Genomic DNA, 19,538 nt, shown 5'->3' on the forward strand with positions numbered 1-19,538 from the left:
GTTACTTGACTTATACTTCCTTTTTATTGTCATTCAAATTTGAACTTTACAGTACAGATAAGAACGAAATTTTGTTACATAAGCTCATGGTAGTGCAGGATAAAAAAGCAATAAGGTGCATATATAAATAAATAAATAGGTTACTGTACAGATAAATATATTGCACTTTTTCACATGTGTCCACGTTTATGGATGTATGTTATATTGTCTTTTTTATTCCAGCGAGTTAATCCATTTTGGGGGGAGTTGAGGGGATAATTTAATTATGATGCGTTCAAGAGTCTTACGGTCTGAGGGAAGAAGCTGTTACAGAACCTGGAGGTTCTGCTTCGGAGGCTGCGGAACCTCTTTCTAGAGTCCAGCAGTGAAAACAGTCCTTGGTGGGGGTGGGAGGAGTCTTTGCAGATTTTCTGAGCCCTGGTCAGGCAGCGGCTTTTTGAGTTTTCCTGGATAGGAGGAAGAGGAGTCCTGATGATCTTTTCCGCCGTCCTCACCACTCTCTGGAGAGACTTCCAGTCTGAGGCATTGCAGGCTCCAGTCCAGACAGAGATGCTGTTGGTCAGCAGGCTCTCTATAGTGCCTCTGTAGAATGTGCTGAGAATGGGGGGAGGGAGCTGTGCTCTTTTCATCCGACGCAAAAGAAGACTTATTCGTAGTTACAATTATACTGTTAAGAAAGTATTGTCTTATACTTTGCCTAAAATGAGAATGCATCATAATCAGTGGCGGCTGGTGAATTTTGTTTTAGGTGGGGCTGAAAGTTTGTAAACCAAGCCCCTGTAGGAGGGTCATTCTCCCCCAGAAGATTTATTTGTGATTTTCACATACAAATGAAGCATTCTGACAAAATAATGAAGACAAATTAGAACATTTCATAGGTTTGCAGAGAACTATATACAATATGCACACTGAAGGCAGGATGCCACCATAAGTTTGCAGAGAACTATATCCAATATGCACACTGAAGGAATGACAAGTATGACATTTTTCAAATTTAATTAATTTCATTGACAAGCAATTATATTATGGTCATTCTCTTGTTTGCTAGCGGCTACAATTCCAGTACTATTGAAGATCTTTGCTCCTTCTCAACTCTGGTAATATTCTTTTCACAAAATACAACCAATAGTACGTTAATGTTAAATCTTACTTGTGAAAAGTAATCCCCCGATTCCTATTTTCAACAGTCCGCTCATTTGAGCAGGAAAACGCTGAACACCAGCCCGGCATCTTTGTTTTCTACCTGTCAACTGTCAGTTTAGGCTGCTCGCCGGCTCCTCGTCACCACTTCAAGATGGCGGCCGAATTTCTCGCGTCACACCAGCCAATGCTGCGTCTACTGATAAGAGTCTATGGGTACAATGCTGTAGGTTAGCAATACCTGCGTCGGGAACATGTGTTAGAACTCTGGTACTCGCAGTTGTTGCGGACAGTTTGACGTGCGCCACTTTAGCAACATGTCCCCACTCTGAGCATCACACCGCATGAGAGGGCAACGAAGGTGTTGAGTAATGCAGATTTGCGGTCGTTACGACCAAAACAGTGTGTATATTTGAGCCAAACACAGAGGACGCTTATAACACAGGCGAAATTAGCCGCTATGTTCCGGCACACGAAGGCTGTGTTAGAGAAACTACGTCATGTACGGTAAGCTAGCTATCATGACTTGTAGCTGAAATGTGTGTTTATCAGAGAGTAATGTGCTGTATTTAACCAACTATCTGTAATTAACCATCTTTAAAATGTGGATTTTAAACGAAGACTAGGTGATTACAAGGAATGTTAGCATTTTGTAACTAATATGTGAAGTGAAGTGAATCATATTTATATAGCGTTTTTCTCTAGTGACTCAGAGCGCTTTTTCATAGTGATACCCAACATCTAAGTTACATTTAAACCAGTGTGGCTGGCACTGGGAGAAAGGTGGGCAAAGTGTCTTGCCCAAGGACACAATGGCAGTGACTGGGAACCTGGAACCCTCAAGTTGCCAGTCTACCAACCGAGCTATACCGCCCCACATACTAATGAAGATTTGAACCGTAAAGTCATCTTTAAATTGTCTGCCAGCACTGTGTAATTTGAGCTGTGTTTTGTACTTGTCAGTTTAAAATGCCGGCAGCTTCCACGGAGGCAGAGGAGCACAGCAGCAAAAGAGGAGGCTCTTCATTACAACGCAGGTCAACAAATCCACGGCTTTACAGTCAAAGAGGTTTGTTTTTTTTCAAGACATCTCCATTTAGCGTTGAGCTTATAGTCTACCTTGTGTGGTTTATCTTAATACCATTGTTTAAAACCCTTGTGTAATGTTCATATTGTTGTTACTCAGCCAGCGTTTGTGGGTCTGATGGACCCGTTGCATTTTGTGGCTTTTAATGCCTCACAATCAAACACTTTTATGTTAAAATACTGAACAGATGTTTACCTTATCCCAATAAACATCTGTTCAGTATTTTAACATAAAAGTGTTTGATTGTGAGGCATTAAAAGCCACAAAATGCAACGGGTCCATCAGACCCACTGGCTGAGTAACAACAATATGAACGTTGCACGGAAAATTTCTCTGCCAGTTTCTGCATCCCACAAGGATTATTCTTTTGTGTTTCTGCACCTGCGGTTCCCACACAAGGTTGCAACATTGTTTTGTCAACGCTGTCTGCTCTCATTTTCTCGCACATTTGACCCTCTGATGTTCTGTGTACCTACACTCTGTCCTCCTCCTGTCTAGGCCTGCTGTGTGTGTGTGTGTGTGTGTGTGTGTGTGCTACACAGAACATCAATTTCCACACTTCTATTAGCCCCGGGTCCAGTGGACCCGGACATCTTATATGTAATAGAAATGTGTAGGGGGGGTGTATAGTGTGTGGTCATGAAATATGTATCCTGATATATGTTCTTCACAAAAAATGAGCCAAAGTCAGTGAGTCTCAGTTTGAAAAAATTAATTAATTGTTTCATTTTTCTTTGAATAAAAAATGAAAACGGGTCCCACAGACCCGAACACCCCATCAATAGTATGTCTTAAAAGTTGATGATGACTTCTGTTTGATGTGATGGTGATTTAAATAGCTATCACAATAGGAGAGTACTATATAGTGTTGGGTTAATAATTTGAATGGAGGTCAATTAGCAACTTTCTTATGTACGGGACGGTGTGGGGCGAGGTTGGGAGAGTGGCCGTGCCAGCAACCTGAGGGTTCCTGGTTCGATCCCCAGTTTCTACCAACCTAGTCACGTCTGTTGTGTCCTTGAGCAAGACACTTCACCCTTTCTCCCGATGGGTCGTGGTTAGGGCCTTGCATGGCAGCTCCCGCCATCAGTGTGTGAATGTGTGTGTGGATGTGGAAATTGTGTCAAAGTGCTTTGAGTACCTTGAAGGTAGAAAAGCGCTATACAAGTATAATCCTTTTACCATTTAAGGTAGTTATTTTTAGGTATCATTAATCTGATTCATTTACCATAAATTGATTAACGTGGACCCCGCCTAAACAAGTTGAGAAACTTATTCGGGTGTTACCATTTAGTGGTCAATTGTACGGAATATGTACTGTACTGTGTAAACTGTACTGTTTCATATAATGTATTCTCTTCCTTTGCAATCTGCTAATAAAAGTTTCAATCAATCAATGCTTTTATGTTTTGGAATAAAATAGGGGTTTTTTTCCCACAGGTGGTGGCTGTACCTGACTTGTTCCTCACAGCAGTCAAGTTGACTCATGATAAAACAGGAGCTCAGTATTTGCATGCAGCCAGGGATGACCCCAATAATCTCTTCAGGTTGGTCCAAAACCAGTGATCTCTGATTTTGCCATAGTTTTTCAAAAAACTCCAGGCAAAAATTGCCATGGTTGGAGTCATTTTTTTTTTCTGTAACATTGCAAAGACTATTGATTTTAGGATTTTATTGAAGGTGCCCGATAATTATCAGTATCGTGTCGTTTTAGGAAATATGACATCACACCGATAATCCGATAATTTTAAAATAAAGCTTTGAAAAACTTTTTTTTTTTAAACAATCCAACGAGGTGAGATTACCCAAACTGTGCTGTAGGTGGGTGAGGGATGGGAATCGAAAACCGGTTGTTATTGAGAACCAGTTCTCAGTGTATAAATTCATTGGAATCGTTAGCCAATTTTTCAAACGATTCCCTTAACAATGTCACGGATTGGGAATGACGTCATTATGCAACGTGCATAGTGTCGGTCAGACAGAAAAAAGGCAAGATTTAGGGATGCCGATAAATGCGTTAAAATGTAATATCGGAAATTATCGGTATTGGCTATTTTATTATCTGTATCGGTTTTTTTTTGTTTAGTTTTTTTGTTTTTTTTTAATTAAATCAACATAAAAAACACAAGATACACTTACAATTAGTGCACCAACCCAAAAAACCTCCCTCCCCCCATTTCTTTCTGTTATCAATATTCTGGTTCCTACATTATATATCAATATATAAATGATAATGATAAATGGGTTATACTTGTATAGCGCTTTTCTACCTTCAAGGTACTCAAAGCGCTTTGACAGTATTTCCACATTTACCCATTCACACACACATTCACACACTGATGGCGGGAGCTGCCATGCAAGGCGCTAACCAGCAGCCATCAGAGGCAAAGGGTGAAGTGTCTTGCCCAAGGACACAACGGACGTGACTAGGAAGGTAGAAGGTGGGAATTGAACCCCAGTAACCAGCAACACTCCGATTGCTGGCACAGCCACTCTACCAACTTCGCCACGCCGTCTGCAAGGGATACAGTCTGCAAGCACACATGATTGTGCGTGCTGCTGGTCCACTAATAGTACTAACCTTTAACAGTTAATTTTACTCATTTTCATTCATTACTAGTTTCTATGTAACTGTTTTTATATTGTTTTACTTTCTTTTTTATTCAAGAAAATGTTTTTAATTTAGTCATCTTATTATTTAATTTTTTTTTAAAAGTACCTTATCTTCACCATACATGGTTGTCCAAATTAGGCATAATAATGTGTTAATTCCACGACTGCATATATCGGTTGATATCGGTATCAGTTGATATCGGTATCGGTAATTAAAGAGTTGGACAATATCGGAATATCGGATATCGGCAAAAAGCCATTATCGGACATCCCTAGCAAGATTGCTATTTTTTTAAGAGGAGGACATACGAGTGTGGCAGGACTGGGACATTTAAACATACAGTATGCAATAACTATAAATGAAAGTCGCGTTTTTGAACCGAGCCAATCTAATCCCAGCAGCAGTTAGCTAACATCTCACGATCTACCGTAAGTACAACAGGTACTAAATCACCGCCTATGATGATAGCGCTATTATTTGTTAAATTCAAATGATTGCTTCCTCATCTAGATGAGCAAGACGAGACAAATTCTGACTGGCTCCGAGGAGGGCAGTACTCGCTCCAGGTCATGTCTGCTGCCCAGTACTAAAGTGTCTCCTTTTACCGCGGCAGGGAAGGGTACAATACATGCAGGACAGACAAACAGTGAAAAAGTTTGTGGTCAAAAGTTTGAACCAATTTGCCAGTGCTTCTGATTTTCAAGAGGTGAATAGTTCAATTGTAGTCGGAGAAACGTTGAATTTTTTCCTGCAAGCACAGTCATTTCCATTGTACAGGTAAAACTCATAGAATTAGAATATCGTGCAAAAGTCAGTTCATGTCAGCAATTCAACTTCAAATGTGAAACTTAATATGTGGTATTAACTCATTACATGCAAAGTGAGATATGTCAAGCCTTTATCATTTTGATGATCATAGCTTACAGTTTTTAAAAACCCCACATTTTCTGAGATATTTGATTCAAGGTTTTTATAAGCTTTAAGCCATAATCACAAAAATTATAACAAAAGAAGGCTTGAAATATCTTCAGTTGCATGTTATGTGTGTGATAGTTTCACCTTGTAAATCTTAACAAACCATTATAATATTTTGAGGTTCACCAGTATATTTTCTAGGGAGATGACAAAAGATTCTTAAAAGTTTTGAAAATCTTACTAAATGTTACTTTTTTGTGTAATTTCAACATGTGGTGTATTTTGTTAAATTCTACAGAAGAGTATTTATTTTCTAAAGTAATTTTTTCTATGCTACGCGTGCCTCTTAAAACCTCACTGTTGCCTTTGTAAGGTCATGTTAGTGTTAAATTAAAAAAAATTGATGCTAATCCACCTTTATATTTTCTTTTTTTATATATAAGAATCGATAAGAGAACCAATAAGAAACCAAATCATTAAACATAATAGAAAGTGGAATCGGAACCGGAAAAATCTTATCAATTCCCATCCCAAGTGAAGGTTAATTACAAATCAAGCGATCCTACCTGGTAAGATGCTCCCAATTGCCCCTAAAATCACTGGACAACATTTCATTAAAAAAACAAAACGGTTTTTTTTGGGTTTTTTTAATAAACTTTTTTTTTTTTTTACAAAAATGTGCATGTTTAAAATTTGTGTGTGCCCATATAAGCAGCGACACCATTTTTAAAGTACCTATTTGGTGCTATTATTAGTTAAAATTCAAATACAAACAATAACAATCCCTAATCAGGACATAAGCTTCACCGGTTTATGGATGTGATACCATATTAGTGATGTCATATTTGGTTAGGACAAATCTACAGGTACATTTGATCAAATCCACCTTTATTTAACTTTGTTTTTACCTCCAGGTGTGCACAGACTACAGTCACATTGACATTTATAAAATAACATAAATAAGCTATCGGCATCGTTCTTAAGAACCAGGAAGTTATCAGCTTGAAAGAAAAATATTGTGCGTCCCTAGATTTTACAAATATTTTTTACCCTAATAAAACTCAAATGTTGCAAAATATGCTTTGTTTTCACACAATTAAGTGCATAGTTTGTACAACAATATTGATTATTTGTTGTAATGGTCTCTACTGGTACTTTGTTTTTAGCGTCCAGTTCAGGACCACCCCCATGGACAGCACAGGTGTTCCCCACATCCTGGAGCACACAGTGCTGTGTGGATCCAAGAAGTATCCATGCAGAGATCCTTTCTTCAAGATGCTCAACAGGTCTCTTTCCACTTTCATGAACGCCTTCACAGGTACTTTTGCGAAAACACAAACAATGAAATGTGCCGCTAGGGAAAAATTGTATTGATCAAAAAGTAACATGGTGGTTTACAAAGAATTGTCTCTTCACCAACAGCCAGCGACTACACCATGTACCCGTTCTCCACCCAGAACGAGAAAGACTTCCAGAATCTTCTGTCCGTGTATCTGGATGCTGTGTTCTTCCCGTGCTTAAGAGAGCAGGATTTCTGGTGAGTGGTGGCAGCCATCGTTTAACATTTGCCGTCTTAATGAAACATGTAAACAATTCAGGCAGGAAGGTTGGAGGCTGGAGAACGAGAACCCGACGGACGCCAGCTCACCCCTGGTGTTTAAAGGAGTCGTCTTCAATGAGATGAAGGGGGTTTTTGTGAGTTAATTGTAGCGACGGTGAGCCTAGAAATATCCTAACAGTTTTAACGGCTTGCTCGTGCTTCTTCACAGTCCGACAACGAGAGCGTGTACGGTCAGCACCTCCAGAACAAGTTGTATCCGGACCACACCTACTCTGTGGTGTCTGGTGGCGAGCCACTGGCCATTCCCGACCTAACTTGGGAGCAGCTCAAACAATTCCATGCCACACATTACCACCCTAGCAATGCCAGGTAGGAGAGCGCAGACACACACACACACCGAAGAATAATTTTTATTAGAGATGTCCCGATCCGATCGGGGGCCGATATTTGCCTTTTTCTAACTGACTGCAACCGGCTGATGATCTGCTGAGCCCAACCAATCATTACAGCAGCTGTGTTAGTGTTTACATGGCTAAAGATGGTACTCACGTGAAAGATTCCTTCAAAATGGATGCACGCTCAGGGAGACACAATTAATAATAATGTTTACATTTTCATATTTCTTGTTACATACATAAAGGAGCTACATGAATTTCAGAAGGGTGCATGCATGTCTTTCCAGAACACCTGCTCAATGTCTATCTACAGTGCGAACTAATGCATGCTTATTCTCACCACCGTGGTGCAAAATGAACCAAGTTTGTTCCATATACTTATTATCACTGGAGGATTAGAGGAAAATAAATGGCTAAGCATGCTACACACACCAAGCAGGACAACGCAAGAAGCTAACTGCTAAAGTTTCAATGTAAAGTAGGGGTAGGAAAGGTCGATATGGCCTGAAATCCATCCATTTTCTACCGCTTGTCCTTTTCGGGTATTGAACCCAGGACCTTCGTATTGTGAGGCACATGCACTAACCCCTTTTTTCACCGTGCTGCCCAAGCCTGAAATCCATTTTGCGATACATATTGAAGCCTTTAGCGATAACGGTATATATATCAACATCCATCCGTCCATCCATTTTCTACCGCTTGTCCCTTTTTGGGGTCGCGGGGGGTGCTTATTGACAAGCATCTCCTCTTTCAGCCTCCAGCAGTCTTCTTTAAAGTTTACTGGAGGAAGCAAAGGCTGCAAAATGTATCCATCCATTTCTACTGCTTGTCCATTTCGGGGTTGCGGGGGGTGCTGGAGCCTATCTCAGCTGCATTCGGGCGGAAGGCGGTGTACACCCTGGCATATTATATAATAATGGATCCATGCTGACATATGCAGTAACATATTGTGTTTACTGTATCCTGTACTATTTTCTCAAAACTATTATTAATCTACTTGCTAAATTACTGTTAATTATGTTACTTGCTATTGTAACATTGTTCAAGCTACACTTCTGTTAAAATGTAATAAACACCTATTCTTCTGTTGTTTAGATATTTTACATTAGTTTTGGTCGATACTACAAATTTGGGAATCAATCCAATACCAACTAGTTTCAGAGCAGTATTGATCATACCAATGCTGATATTTAAAATGTTCAAAACCATAAAATGTTGGATCACAACTGTAATCGGAAAATAACAATTCATATTTAAATTATTTTCTCATATTACATAATGTACAACATTTCCAATGAAGTCAATAAAGCAACATAACTAAACAAAAGCAAAAATTAGCCGGTTAGCTATGTGTTTTTGTGTCCTCCTATGGCATGTAGTGTAGCATGTTTAGCTATTCCTAGTCTTCTTGTCCTACAGTGATAAAGATATTTTTAAGAAACAGTTGATCTGCCGCCATTGAGGCGAGAATTTGTGATTTAGAAGCTTCTTTGTGGAGGGACGTTAGTCCGCTAGCTTGCTAGCGAGGATGCCTTTGTTCGCTTGTCGCTATCAAATTTGCGGGACACAGCTAAAATGTGTCATCGACATTCATTATAACGATAGTATTAAAAGCTCTATTGTCAGCAAATTTATATAATTTAAATTGTATATTGTCTTATTGCACAACCCTAAGATGATTGATCCAAATGTCCATTCTATTGATACCTAGTATAGAATCCGTATACAAACGATAATTAAGTAATCAGATTGATATTTTTCTTTTTCCTGGTTTTATTATTACAAAATATTTGTGGGTCTTTTTTGTTATTGTTTTGGCTCTGGATACAGGAAGGCTTTGAGGGCAAACCCCAAATGATTTAAATCAGAACCATCAGAATTTTTTTCTTTTGTTTAGTTATAATGCACTCGACACTTTATTTTGTAAAAAAAAAAATATATATATATGTATATACATATATATATATATATACATATATATATATACACAATCTGATTTACCACAATACTAGCAAATTCTTAATTTAATGAGATAAGTTTTATGTTTTTTTGTGTTTAATTACTTGGAAGAAAATATTTTCATTTCTATAATCTGTTGTCAAAGTACGGTATTAGATCAGGACTCGAAACGGATCGGCTCTGATACAAAAAAATTGGAAAAATGTTGATTTGGACAACCCTATTTTTTTCTTTTCTATTCTAAATCCTATTTGATGATTCAATATATGAAGACAAGATGGCATACTCTTTCCATTGTACTATTGTACATATTCCTTGGACATCCTGTTGTCACGGTGTTCCTCAGGTTCTTCACCTACGGAGACTTGCCTCTGGAGCAACATCTGAAACAGATTGACGTGGAGGCATTGTCCAAGTTTGATCGTATCGATCCCAACACGCAAGTCCCGTCTCAGCCACACTGGACCAGTCCTGTAAGCTACAAAGAGTCTGAGATGCTTTATTTAAAATATGCATTGACTGTTGGTTTATTCCTTAGAGAGACGACCATGTGACCTGCAGTCCTGACCCCATGGCTCCTGATCAATCCCGTCAGAACACGCTGTGTGTCAGCTACATGCTGGGAGAGTAAGACAACTGCTGCTGTCCTCATGCATTCTCTACATTTTAAGAAAACGTGAAATTTAGCTTCGGTTTTCTTTCCACAGCATCACCGACACCTTCGAAGCTTTCACACTCAGCTTGTTGTCTTCACTGATGACGTCGGGTCCAAACGCTCCCTTTTACAAAGCTCTAATCGAACCCAAAATAGGAACAGACTTCTCCTCTGTGGTGGGGTGTGTGTGCACACTCAGAGAGAAGAACCAGAAGAACAATTTAGTGTCAGTGTGATGAATGTGTTGTTTCCTGCAGATACGACGGCAGCACCAAAGAGGCGTCATTTAGCATCGGGCTCCAGGGCATGGCTGAGGCAGACTCGGAGAAGGTCAAGAACATCATTCACCAGACCATCAGTGACATCATTGCGTAAGTCTTGAATTGTGAATCATAATTTATGTCCACAATCAGCAGAGGGTGCCCTTAATCCATATCTAACTTGTTTTCCGACTAAACGAGCTACTTTAGATATGGAAATCGCTTCAAAAAGCTATTTCTCTTCTTCTTTCAAAGGAAAGGCTTTGAGGACGAGAGGATTGAGGCTCTCCTGCACAAGCTGGAGATCCAAATGAAGCACCAGTCCACCAACTTTGGCCTGTCTCTGGCCTCGGTGAGCTTGTTGTTATCCTTTTTATTGTGTCCTTCACTCTGAAGCATGTTGTGTATATTTGTCAGCCTCTCAATGCCGAACGCTCTTGTTGTGTTGATAGTACATTGCGTCCTTGTGGAACCATGATGGTGACCCCGTGGAGCTGCTGCAGATCAACAACAGTGTCACTAAGTTCAGACAAGCCCTGAAAGAAAACCCACGCTTCCTGCAGGACAAAGTCCAACACTACTTTAAGGTACGTGCGCAGATAGTGTTAATTGTTTATTAAAAAATATACAATGGTCCATCAGTTTTCGTACACCTCCTTTTTCGTATGATTCGAAACTGCTTGCCTCTGTTTTTGTATACCGTCTCCGTTATGGTGTGGCCAAATATTGCACGCAAGAAACTAGAATGGAGTCCCCAGATAAAGAATCCATTGCATCAGTGACTCCATCTCTGGACTTTTTTTTATTGGGACAAATTTGGTTTTCAGTAATGGGGTTGGGGGGGGGGACACAGCTGGCTTGCATACAGAAGGTGTAATTTGAAGGGATTAGATAATTGTTTTTGAAGTAATATGAATACATGGGAAACAAAATGTTCAATAACTCATTTTTTGTACAAAATAACATTACTAATACTAATAGTTTATTGTTAATTAGTGTGTTTATGCTAGGAATCGCCCAATGTCCGCTTGAACAAAAGACTGATACTGAAGATATTGCAGTACCAGCAATCACAGAGCTGTAATTTGCATTCATATTCCATTAGCGGTGACAGCTGGGGTGTTTATGCCACAAAGTTTTAGTCAACAACATAACTACTTTTGAGTGGAACACTAGACTCTTGTTTGATTATTTTAATTTGTCTTACTTGCTCATGATTCATATTTCATCTGGAGACCAAATTGTTCTTATCTCGCATCCGACCGCTGATTGGTCAGCTGCTGCGTGCTGTCAATCATCATTGACATGATCCAACTACTATCGAGGACACCAAAGTCATGTCCTCTGGATTGTTTTAGGTGACAAAAGGATGATGATATGACCGACGGTAAATGTACTTTCTATAGGACATTGTGTGCGCTGTACATCACCATGCGGTAGATCATCCTCTCTCAATCTTTGGTCATACACAGCCCACTACAACTTCAACAACTAGTCCACTTTTACTTTAAACATTATGCGATCCAAAATGAGCTGTTAACATTACATCACACTGATGTAACTAATGTTGTGAATTAAATTAATGTGAAACGCTGTCTTTGTTGGTATAAGGCTGTCGTCGTGTCAGTCAGGTGCCACCCCGCTCTAAATGCAGGACATGCGCTCTGTGTATGGCTTCGCGATCAGTGTGGGAGTTGGAGGGGGGTGGCACTTTGCGTGAAGAAGCACATTAAAATGTAATTTATAGAACGACAAGGCGCATCATATAATATTTTACTCCAAACGTATTCCTGACCACGTCACTGATTAAAATATGAAGGCAAAATTTCCTTCATCACTTCCGGTGGCTCCGTGGCGGACGTCATTAGTACTTGCAGTGCAAAGCAGAAAATTTTGGGTTTGAACCCTGGTCGTGGTTGAAAATTTGGTATGTTTTTTAAATTTATGTTTTAATGAAAATTAAAATTGTTTAATATGCTAAACTTCACGATGTTGATAAAAAAGTAGACCGTTACAAAATCATGCTGATTATCAAAGATGTTAGATGTGATAGATAGTTATAGCTCAACTAAAGCTTTTGGTGTTCGGAAAATTCATTGTGTTGCTCAAGGTAATATAATTTATATAGTGCTGGGATACCCATGATTTCAGCTTTTCAGAGTTCCTCTTGGACAACCAATTTTTTTCCTCTGTATTTGTCAAATCCTAGTTAGGTCCCTGGACACGATGGTAAAAAGGCCACGCCAAAAAGCCCATCAATGAGCTTGTCTAAAGGGACTAACTTCAGCCTGAGCGGCCGTTTGTCGCTGGGCGATAGTGTTTGATAGTGCAACATTATTTATGGGGGTAAAAAGTGCAGGGTACAATAACTGCCTTTTGAAAAAGTGCAGGGGACATGGTTGGGTATGGTGTAAGAATGGATTTCCAGAATTGCCAACACCAAATGTTGGCAGGTCAGATTTATTTCTTATGGGAAATATTGTTTAGGGTTTGAACAAACCTTTTGGAACAAATTACTAATGAAAACATAGGCTTTAGTTTACTAATTTGAATGAATTTTCAGTTTTAGTTGAAAGTAAGCTGCTTTCAAGTAGTGTTGCGATGTATAGTCGCTAGACGATTGGCCTACGATAGAGATTTTAATTTAACATAATGTAATAATGCATGTTGATGACACATTGTAGCCATGTCCCGCAAAACTGAGAGAGGCAATCTGCAAAAGGCTGCCACAAACGTGTCGTCAATGCATTGTGAATAGGTTGACCACTGCGCTACAGTACCGTAATTTCCGGACTATAAGCCGCTACTTTTTCCCCTCGTTCTGGTCCCTGCGGCTTATACAACGGTGCGGCTTATTTACGGCCTGTTCTTCTCCGACACCGACGAAGAGGATTTCGGTGGTTTTAGTACGCAGGAGGAAGACAATGACACAATGATTAAAGACTGACTTTTCATATACCGGTAGGCTGGTTATTTTGATAACGTACAGGCGAGCACTTTGTATTACTTTGCACCGTTGTATTATTTGTACTCTGCACGAATGCTGTTCGCTATGTCAAGGATGTGAAAGTTTGATTGAATGATTGAAAGATTTATAGTTAATAAATGGGACGCTTTGCGTTCCCAAACAGTCATCTCTGTCCCGACAATCCCCTCCGTGGTAGCAAGAACTCCTATATACTATGGTAATTACACATCAAAACCCTGCGGCTTATAGTCGGGTGCGGCTTATATATGGAGCAATCTGTATTTTCCCCTAAATTTAGCTGGTGCGGCTTATAGTCCGGAAATTACGGTAATATGGTAATACTGACCGTGTATACTAGTTCAGTTTATAATTCAGTTCAACCTTAAATTAATGTAAAAGCACTGTTGGAAAAAATCTGCCACTGACCGAACAGCAACATGTATCCTTTTTGTTTACTAATATCCATGTATTGAAGGGCTCAAACTATCCTACAGTCTGACATTTTTTAAATAATGTATCCTACAGTATAGTATCATCATATGTCAGCAGCCAAGGGAGGAGTAATCTGTAACCGGTTTTAAAATACTTCTGTTATGATTTATGCCAAATAATATATTGTTATATATCAACATTGTCAAAGGCTGCAATATACTGTATATCGCAATACAGAAACCCTATTTTCAGATGATGAAGTCTTGTTCCTCCTGTAGGAAAACACGCATCGGCTGACTCTCTCCATGAGTCCAGATGACTCCTACTTGGAGAACCAGGCCAGAGCAGAGAAGGACAAACTTCAGGAGAAGATCAGCGCTCTGTCTGACGGCGACAAGAAGGAGATCTATGAGAAAGGTAACATGTAATGAGGGAAAAGAGGTATTAATTTCTTTTTGTCATTGTACTTTTACAACTATACTGTAGTCTGTACCATATTTAGAGCTGTTTCTAGTATTTAATAGCTAAATAATAAGACCTTTTTTGTGTCTTCCTTTTAAGGTCTTCAGCTACTGGATGCTCAAAGTAAGACTCAGGATGCTTCGTGTCTGCCGGCCCTCAAAGTGTCAGACATTGCGCCCACTATTCCCATCACCCCTGTGCTCATGAGCAGTGCAGGTATGGCACCTTGAAAACATGTTACTGAGGACATGTTTGTTTTAAAAATGTCAAGTTTGACAAAGAATGCTTGTGTTTCATGATGCTACCTTCACAGAAGGCGTACCGGTCCAGTTCTGTGAGCAGCCCACCAACGGTTTGGTTTACTTCCGGGCAATGTGCAGCCTCAACACGCTTCCGGAGGACTTGAAGCTCTACGTCCCGCTCTTCTGCAGCGTCGTCACCAAGTGTGTCAGCCTAACAGGAGCTGTGAACAAATGACGAAGCTAAACTGTTTTTTTGTTGTCAGGATGGGCTGTGGGTCTCTGGACTACCGGCAGCAAGCCCAGCAGATGGAGATGAGGACGGGGGGCATGTCCGTGTCTCCGCAGGTCATCTCTGACTGCTCCAGCTTGGACATGTTTGAACAGGTCAGCGCTTTACAAGCATTGAACCTCACAATTTGTGATGTTTACACTGCGTGTCTGTCTCAGGGCGTCCTCCTGTCCTCCTCCTGCTTGGACAGGAACGTCCCTCACATGTTCCAGCTGTGGCAGGACATCTTCAACAGGTATGTCCACTGACAACAAAAACTAAGACACTGAACTAATTTTTGGCTTTGTTTCAGCCCCCATTTTGACGATGAGGAGCGTTTGAGGGTCCTGGTGATGATGTCAGCGCAGGAACTGTCCAACGGGATTTCTTACTCCGGCCACATGTACGCCGTGACACGGGCGAGCCGTCACCTGACTCCAGCAGGGGACCTCCATGAGAGCTTTGATGGGATGGAGCAGGTATTAGATCAATTACTTTGTATTGATGTCAGCTAATTAGGTGAAACAAACACTCTTATTAGGTGCGGTTCATGAAGAGGATAGCAGAGATGTCAGACCTCACTCAGGTCATTCGCATGCTGCCCAGGATCAAGAAACACATCCTCAATCCTGACAACATGAGGTGGGCTCACGTCGCTTTTCCATCAGCTGGTTTTAGGACATATTTAATTATTATTTGTGGTTTCAGGTGTGCCATCAACGCCACACCTCAGCAGGTGTCAGAGTCTGCGACGCATGTGGAAAGCTTCATGAAGGACGTGGCTGCTAAAAGGAAGCACTTTAAAGCCGTGCGGCCAAATATCATCCAGGTAGGAGTGTCACAGCGTAAAAACAGTGCCAAAAATCCTTACGCAAAAAAAAACACTCTGCTTTTTTGCTCGCACTTGGACTCTGTTTGCATCTGTGATGTGTCTCCCTCCTTCTCCGCACACGTGAATTTCCACCCTTTTGTTAATTAGGAGTGGGCATTGAATTGATGACCTAGAAACCCCCCTCCTTTCTGATTGGGCACTTTTTAACCCTCACTGTCTCCTGATCAGAGACAATCCAAGGCAACTGTTACTGTCAAACGGTATAATTTTGGAAGAGGAGCAGTCTTTAGTTTAGTCTAAGTTTTGGACAAAATACCCCAATATGTTCTTCTTTATGAATTAAATTGCTAATAATAAAAACAGAAATTTGGTCACATTTTGAGGGTGTCACACTTGCCACTCTGGCACTATGACATAAGAGCATGGATAAATTATCTACCTTTTATTATACTATATAAAGTAGTTCTATATATTGCAACATTGCAATTACCTGGGGATCATTTATCCAGAAAAACATGTTGTCGGTAGAAATAAGCTATCTTTATTGACAAGTTGTAAAGGGTTGTTGGTAAGTATTGCCATTTTTGGCACGTTCACATAACATCATTCAGTAGTAATAGGTAATGTCATCGTTTAATAGGGTGTAGTGTAGAATACGGATAATAACTAACAAAAAACACTGATATTGGCTTATTTTGTCTAAATTGTTTCTGATCAGGAGACAGTGACCAATCAGAAAGGAGTGGAGAAAAAGAAAGACACATCGTGAGCGCAAACCGAGCCCAAGGGCGAGCAAAAGACGCTGCGCAACCGTAAAATTAGTACGCTTAGAGAGGAAATGCACACGCAGAGTGTTTTTTTTTTACACGCGAGGATGTTGCCACTGTTTTAATGCCAGAGAGTGTGATGGACTCACTGTGGTTGAAGATGGACCTGACTTTGCTTTGACATGTTTCTCCACTAGAGACCACTAGATGTCCTCAGTGACTCTGGACCCAGCAGGAAGCTTGTCAATGTTTGTTTCCCTATATTCCTTTATATTCCTCTTAAACACACGTGCCTCAAGCAGGGATTCAACATGCTAAACACTGAAACTTTCTGTACCAGGACCCCGATTTCCACCCTTGTTATATGAAGACCTTCTTCCAGCTCCCATTCCCAGTAAACTTTGTAAGCGAGTCTGTGCGTACAGTTCCTTACAACCACGAGCATTACGCCAGGTGACCTAATTTCCACTCAAATGAAAAGGCCACTTTTTCCTTGTTGACTTGTAACTGCTTCCTCCCATCAGTCTGTGTGTCTTGGCGAGAATGATGACAGCAAAGTTCCTCCATGGAGAGATTCGAGAGAAAGGCGGAGCCTATGGGGGCGGAGCTAAGATGGGAGGAGGAGTCTTTTCCTTTTACTCCTACAGGTAGGCAGGAACGTGGAGTAATTGCAGGGTTTAATGGGGTTTAATGTTTTTCCCCCACTTTTGCTCACAAAGGGATCCAAACTCGGTGCAGACACTCTCTGCCTTTAGAAGAGGTGTGGAGTGGGCCAAGTCGGGCCAGTTCAGCCAGCAGGACATCGACGAAGCAAAGCTGTCCATATTCTCCTCTGTCGACTCACCTGTGGCGCCATCTAGCAAAGGTAAGCCATAAAAATCTGTTTTTTACTTGGGAAGGGTATCAAAAGAATCCATAACCAGGGCCTAACTGGAGCCTAGTGAGTATTGTAATGCAGTCGTTCCTCACCATGTCGCTTTTCAAAGTTTGTGGCTTGGAAAGGTGACTATCTGGGTGTTATTTCATGTCTAGAGGGCTTTCCTAATGTATAAAACACCTTTAGAAACGGGGTTTAATTCTCTAGCTATACAAATACACAAATTAATTTACCACAGCCAGGCCCGGAACCAATTAACAGCGATAAACAAGGGTTTATAAACTGTGGTGACCAGAAGTAGATTTGGCGGCTATGGGAGCCTGGGTGTGTGCATAAAAGACACACCCAGAAAAATGCAATATTTAATAATCATTAGATATTAAGAAATAATGTATTAATGATATTTTACAAGTTTTGTGAATATTTGTATTTGTTATAACTAATCAGGTATGAACAATAGACAAAATGACTGCATCAACGACTACCATTCAATTAAAACCAATATGTTTTATAGTGATGTGATTATATTCCAGATAATGTCCAAAGTTCAGCTCCTTCATCTTCCTTCCCGCACTTTGCGATTCAAGAACTCCTTCATTCTGCACTCCATCAAGCTGTATAATCACTCGCCATACAGCAATCGATGATATCTGCCTATTACCTGACACCTTCTATGTCAGCTACCTCTCTTTGTTTTTAATGTCTATTTTCTATTTTTTGCTGGATCTACTCTCTATTTTATGCTGCCGCTGTTACATATACGGTAATATTGTACATGGTAATTGTTATATATTGTATATATGTAATAGACAGAATATAATATATCTGTATATATAATATACTGTACACATATGTATATATTTGCATATATGTTATATTTTATATCGCTATATTTAGTCTATTTATACCTGCATTGTCCTTTTCATCCTTACACTTTCCATCATTGTAACTGAGCTACTGTGTTGAACAATTTCCCTTGTGGATCATTAAAGTTTGTCTAAGTCTAATATCAGTAAATCAATCAATCATTCATTAATTATTGATTGATGAAGTTTATATATATAAAGGCAACCAAATAAGTTGATAGGGGAAGGGTTCCATATCTCCCATTGCAGTGAAGCCAATTCGAACCTGCTGTACTGATTCGACATTAATTTAAAAAAAAAAAACGAAACATATATGAATAAAACAAAGATTATTTAGACCAGGGATGCCCAAAGTGGGGCCAAATTTGGCCCGCCCGTTTGTTTTGTTTGGCCTGGCAAATCCTGGCTTTCCAAATCCAATGCATATTAATACTGCCCTCTTTCAAGCTCCCACAATCATTGATTGCATGTCCGCAAGGTTAGCTAGTTGCCATCTATCCACCCAGTGCTGTGTGTTTATTGGTGGACAGCGAATGGTGCATTTGAGAATGAGGAAAGAGACCAAAAACAGTCGTCCATTGCTGTCCTTTGTAACCACGCTCTTGTAGGCTTGTCCGTCTTCCTGAGTGGACTGACAGACGAGATGAAGCAGCATCACAGAGAAAGACTCTTTGCCGTCACCCATGAAAACATTCTGGACGCAGCTGAAAGGTTTTAACCGACACACCATAAATGATAAACATAACAACGTTGACGACCTGTTGGGATTGATTTTGCTGATGATTTTATTTCATCGTGCAGGTACCTATGCGCCGGTCACAAGACGTGTGGCGTGGCCATTTTGGGCCCAGAGAACGACGCCATCAAGAAAGATCCGTCATGGGTTGTCAAATGATGCAACTGCACTAGTTATGTTACATATTTTTAACACTATGCATTTATTTATCTTAAAAGTGGAAAATAAATAATCATGTTGGAATACTAACTATTATTTACATATCTAGGCCCTTGCTGGGTAACTTCACATGTAAAATCTAGGAAGTGTCATGGCGACTGGCCCAGGTCACATGGCCACTGTGGGGGTTCCGCAGTGTGTGGTAAGAAGTCGGCGTCAACTTACTGTCACCTGAAGGTCGATGTTTTGAAAAGGGTCGACTTTTTTTTGTTCGACCCTTTGAGTGACGGCACTTTGCTTTCCCTGGAAGTTGACCTGCCGCTGGCCTCAGATGGCGCAAATA

At 40.3% G+C, this 19,538-nt stretch overlaps 1 protein-coding gene across 2 annotated transcripts; it reads left to right on the forward strand.

The window, feature by feature from the left end:
• Positions 1 to 1,337: 1,337 nt before the first annotated feature.
• On the forward strand, positions 1,338 to 19,279 carry pitrm1 (pitrilysin metallopeptidase 1). Of its 2 annotated transcripts, XM_062023100.1 has the most exons (27): positions 1,345 to 1,647; positions 2,104 to 2,209; positions 3,668 to 3,774; positions 6,923 to 7,074; positions 7,179 to 7,293; positions 7,355 to 7,451; positions 7,526 to 7,686; positions 10,018 to 10,144; positions 10,210 to 10,298; positions 10,379 to 10,507; positions 10,584 to 10,697; positions 10,842 to 10,938; positions 11,039 to 11,173; positions 14,265 to 14,403; positions 14,548 to 14,664; positions 14,762 to 14,891; positions 14,954 to 15,074; positions 15,138 to 15,214; positions 15,272 to 15,437; positions 15,500 to 15,600; positions 15,667 to 15,787; positions 16,755 to 16,805; positions 16,898 to 17,010; positions 17,082 to 17,204; positions 17,277 to 17,422; positions 18,909 to 19,011; positions 19,102 to 19,279. In XM_062023100.1, exons 1-27 carry the CDS (start codon positions 1,601 to 1,603, stop codon positions 19,193 to 19,195), a joined length of 3,078 nt encoding a protein of 1,025 aa, XP_061879084.1. In that variant the 5' UTR covers positions 1,345 to 1,600; the 3' UTR covers positions 19,196 to 19,279. The 2 variants fall into 2 exon arrangements, with proteins under 2 accessions (XP_061879083.1, XP_061879084.1); XM_062023099.1 differs by having other exon boundaries at positions 1,338 to 1,647; positions 14,954 to 15,214.
• Positions 19,280 to 19,538: the final 259 nt, after the last annotated feature.

The sequence above is a fragment of the Entelurus aequoreus genome, linkage group LG16 (genome assembly GCF_033978785.1).
Source record: "Entelurus aequoreus isolate RoL-2023_Sb linkage group LG16, RoL_Eaeq_v1.1, whole genome shotgun sequence".
NCBI classification, from domain to species: Eukaryota; Metazoa; Chordata; class Actinopteri; order Syngnathiformes; family Syngnathidae; genus Entelurus; species Entelurus aequoreus.

Bases quoted from the DNA above. Each gene is read 5' to 3' on its own strand.
- pitrm1 (XM_062023099.1), top strand. From the start codon at position 1,601: ATGTTCCGGCACACGAAGGCTGTGTTAGAGAAACTACGTCATGTACG. The intron at 10,939-11,038 runs GTGAGCTTGTTG...TTGTGTTGATAG, and splicing joins TTGGCCTGTCTCTGGCCTCG to TACATTGCGTCCTTGTGGAA. The intron at 16,806-16,897 runs GTTTGTTTCCCT...TTTCTGTACCAG, and splicing joins CCAGCAGGAAGCTTGTCAAT to GACCCCGATTTCCACCCTTG.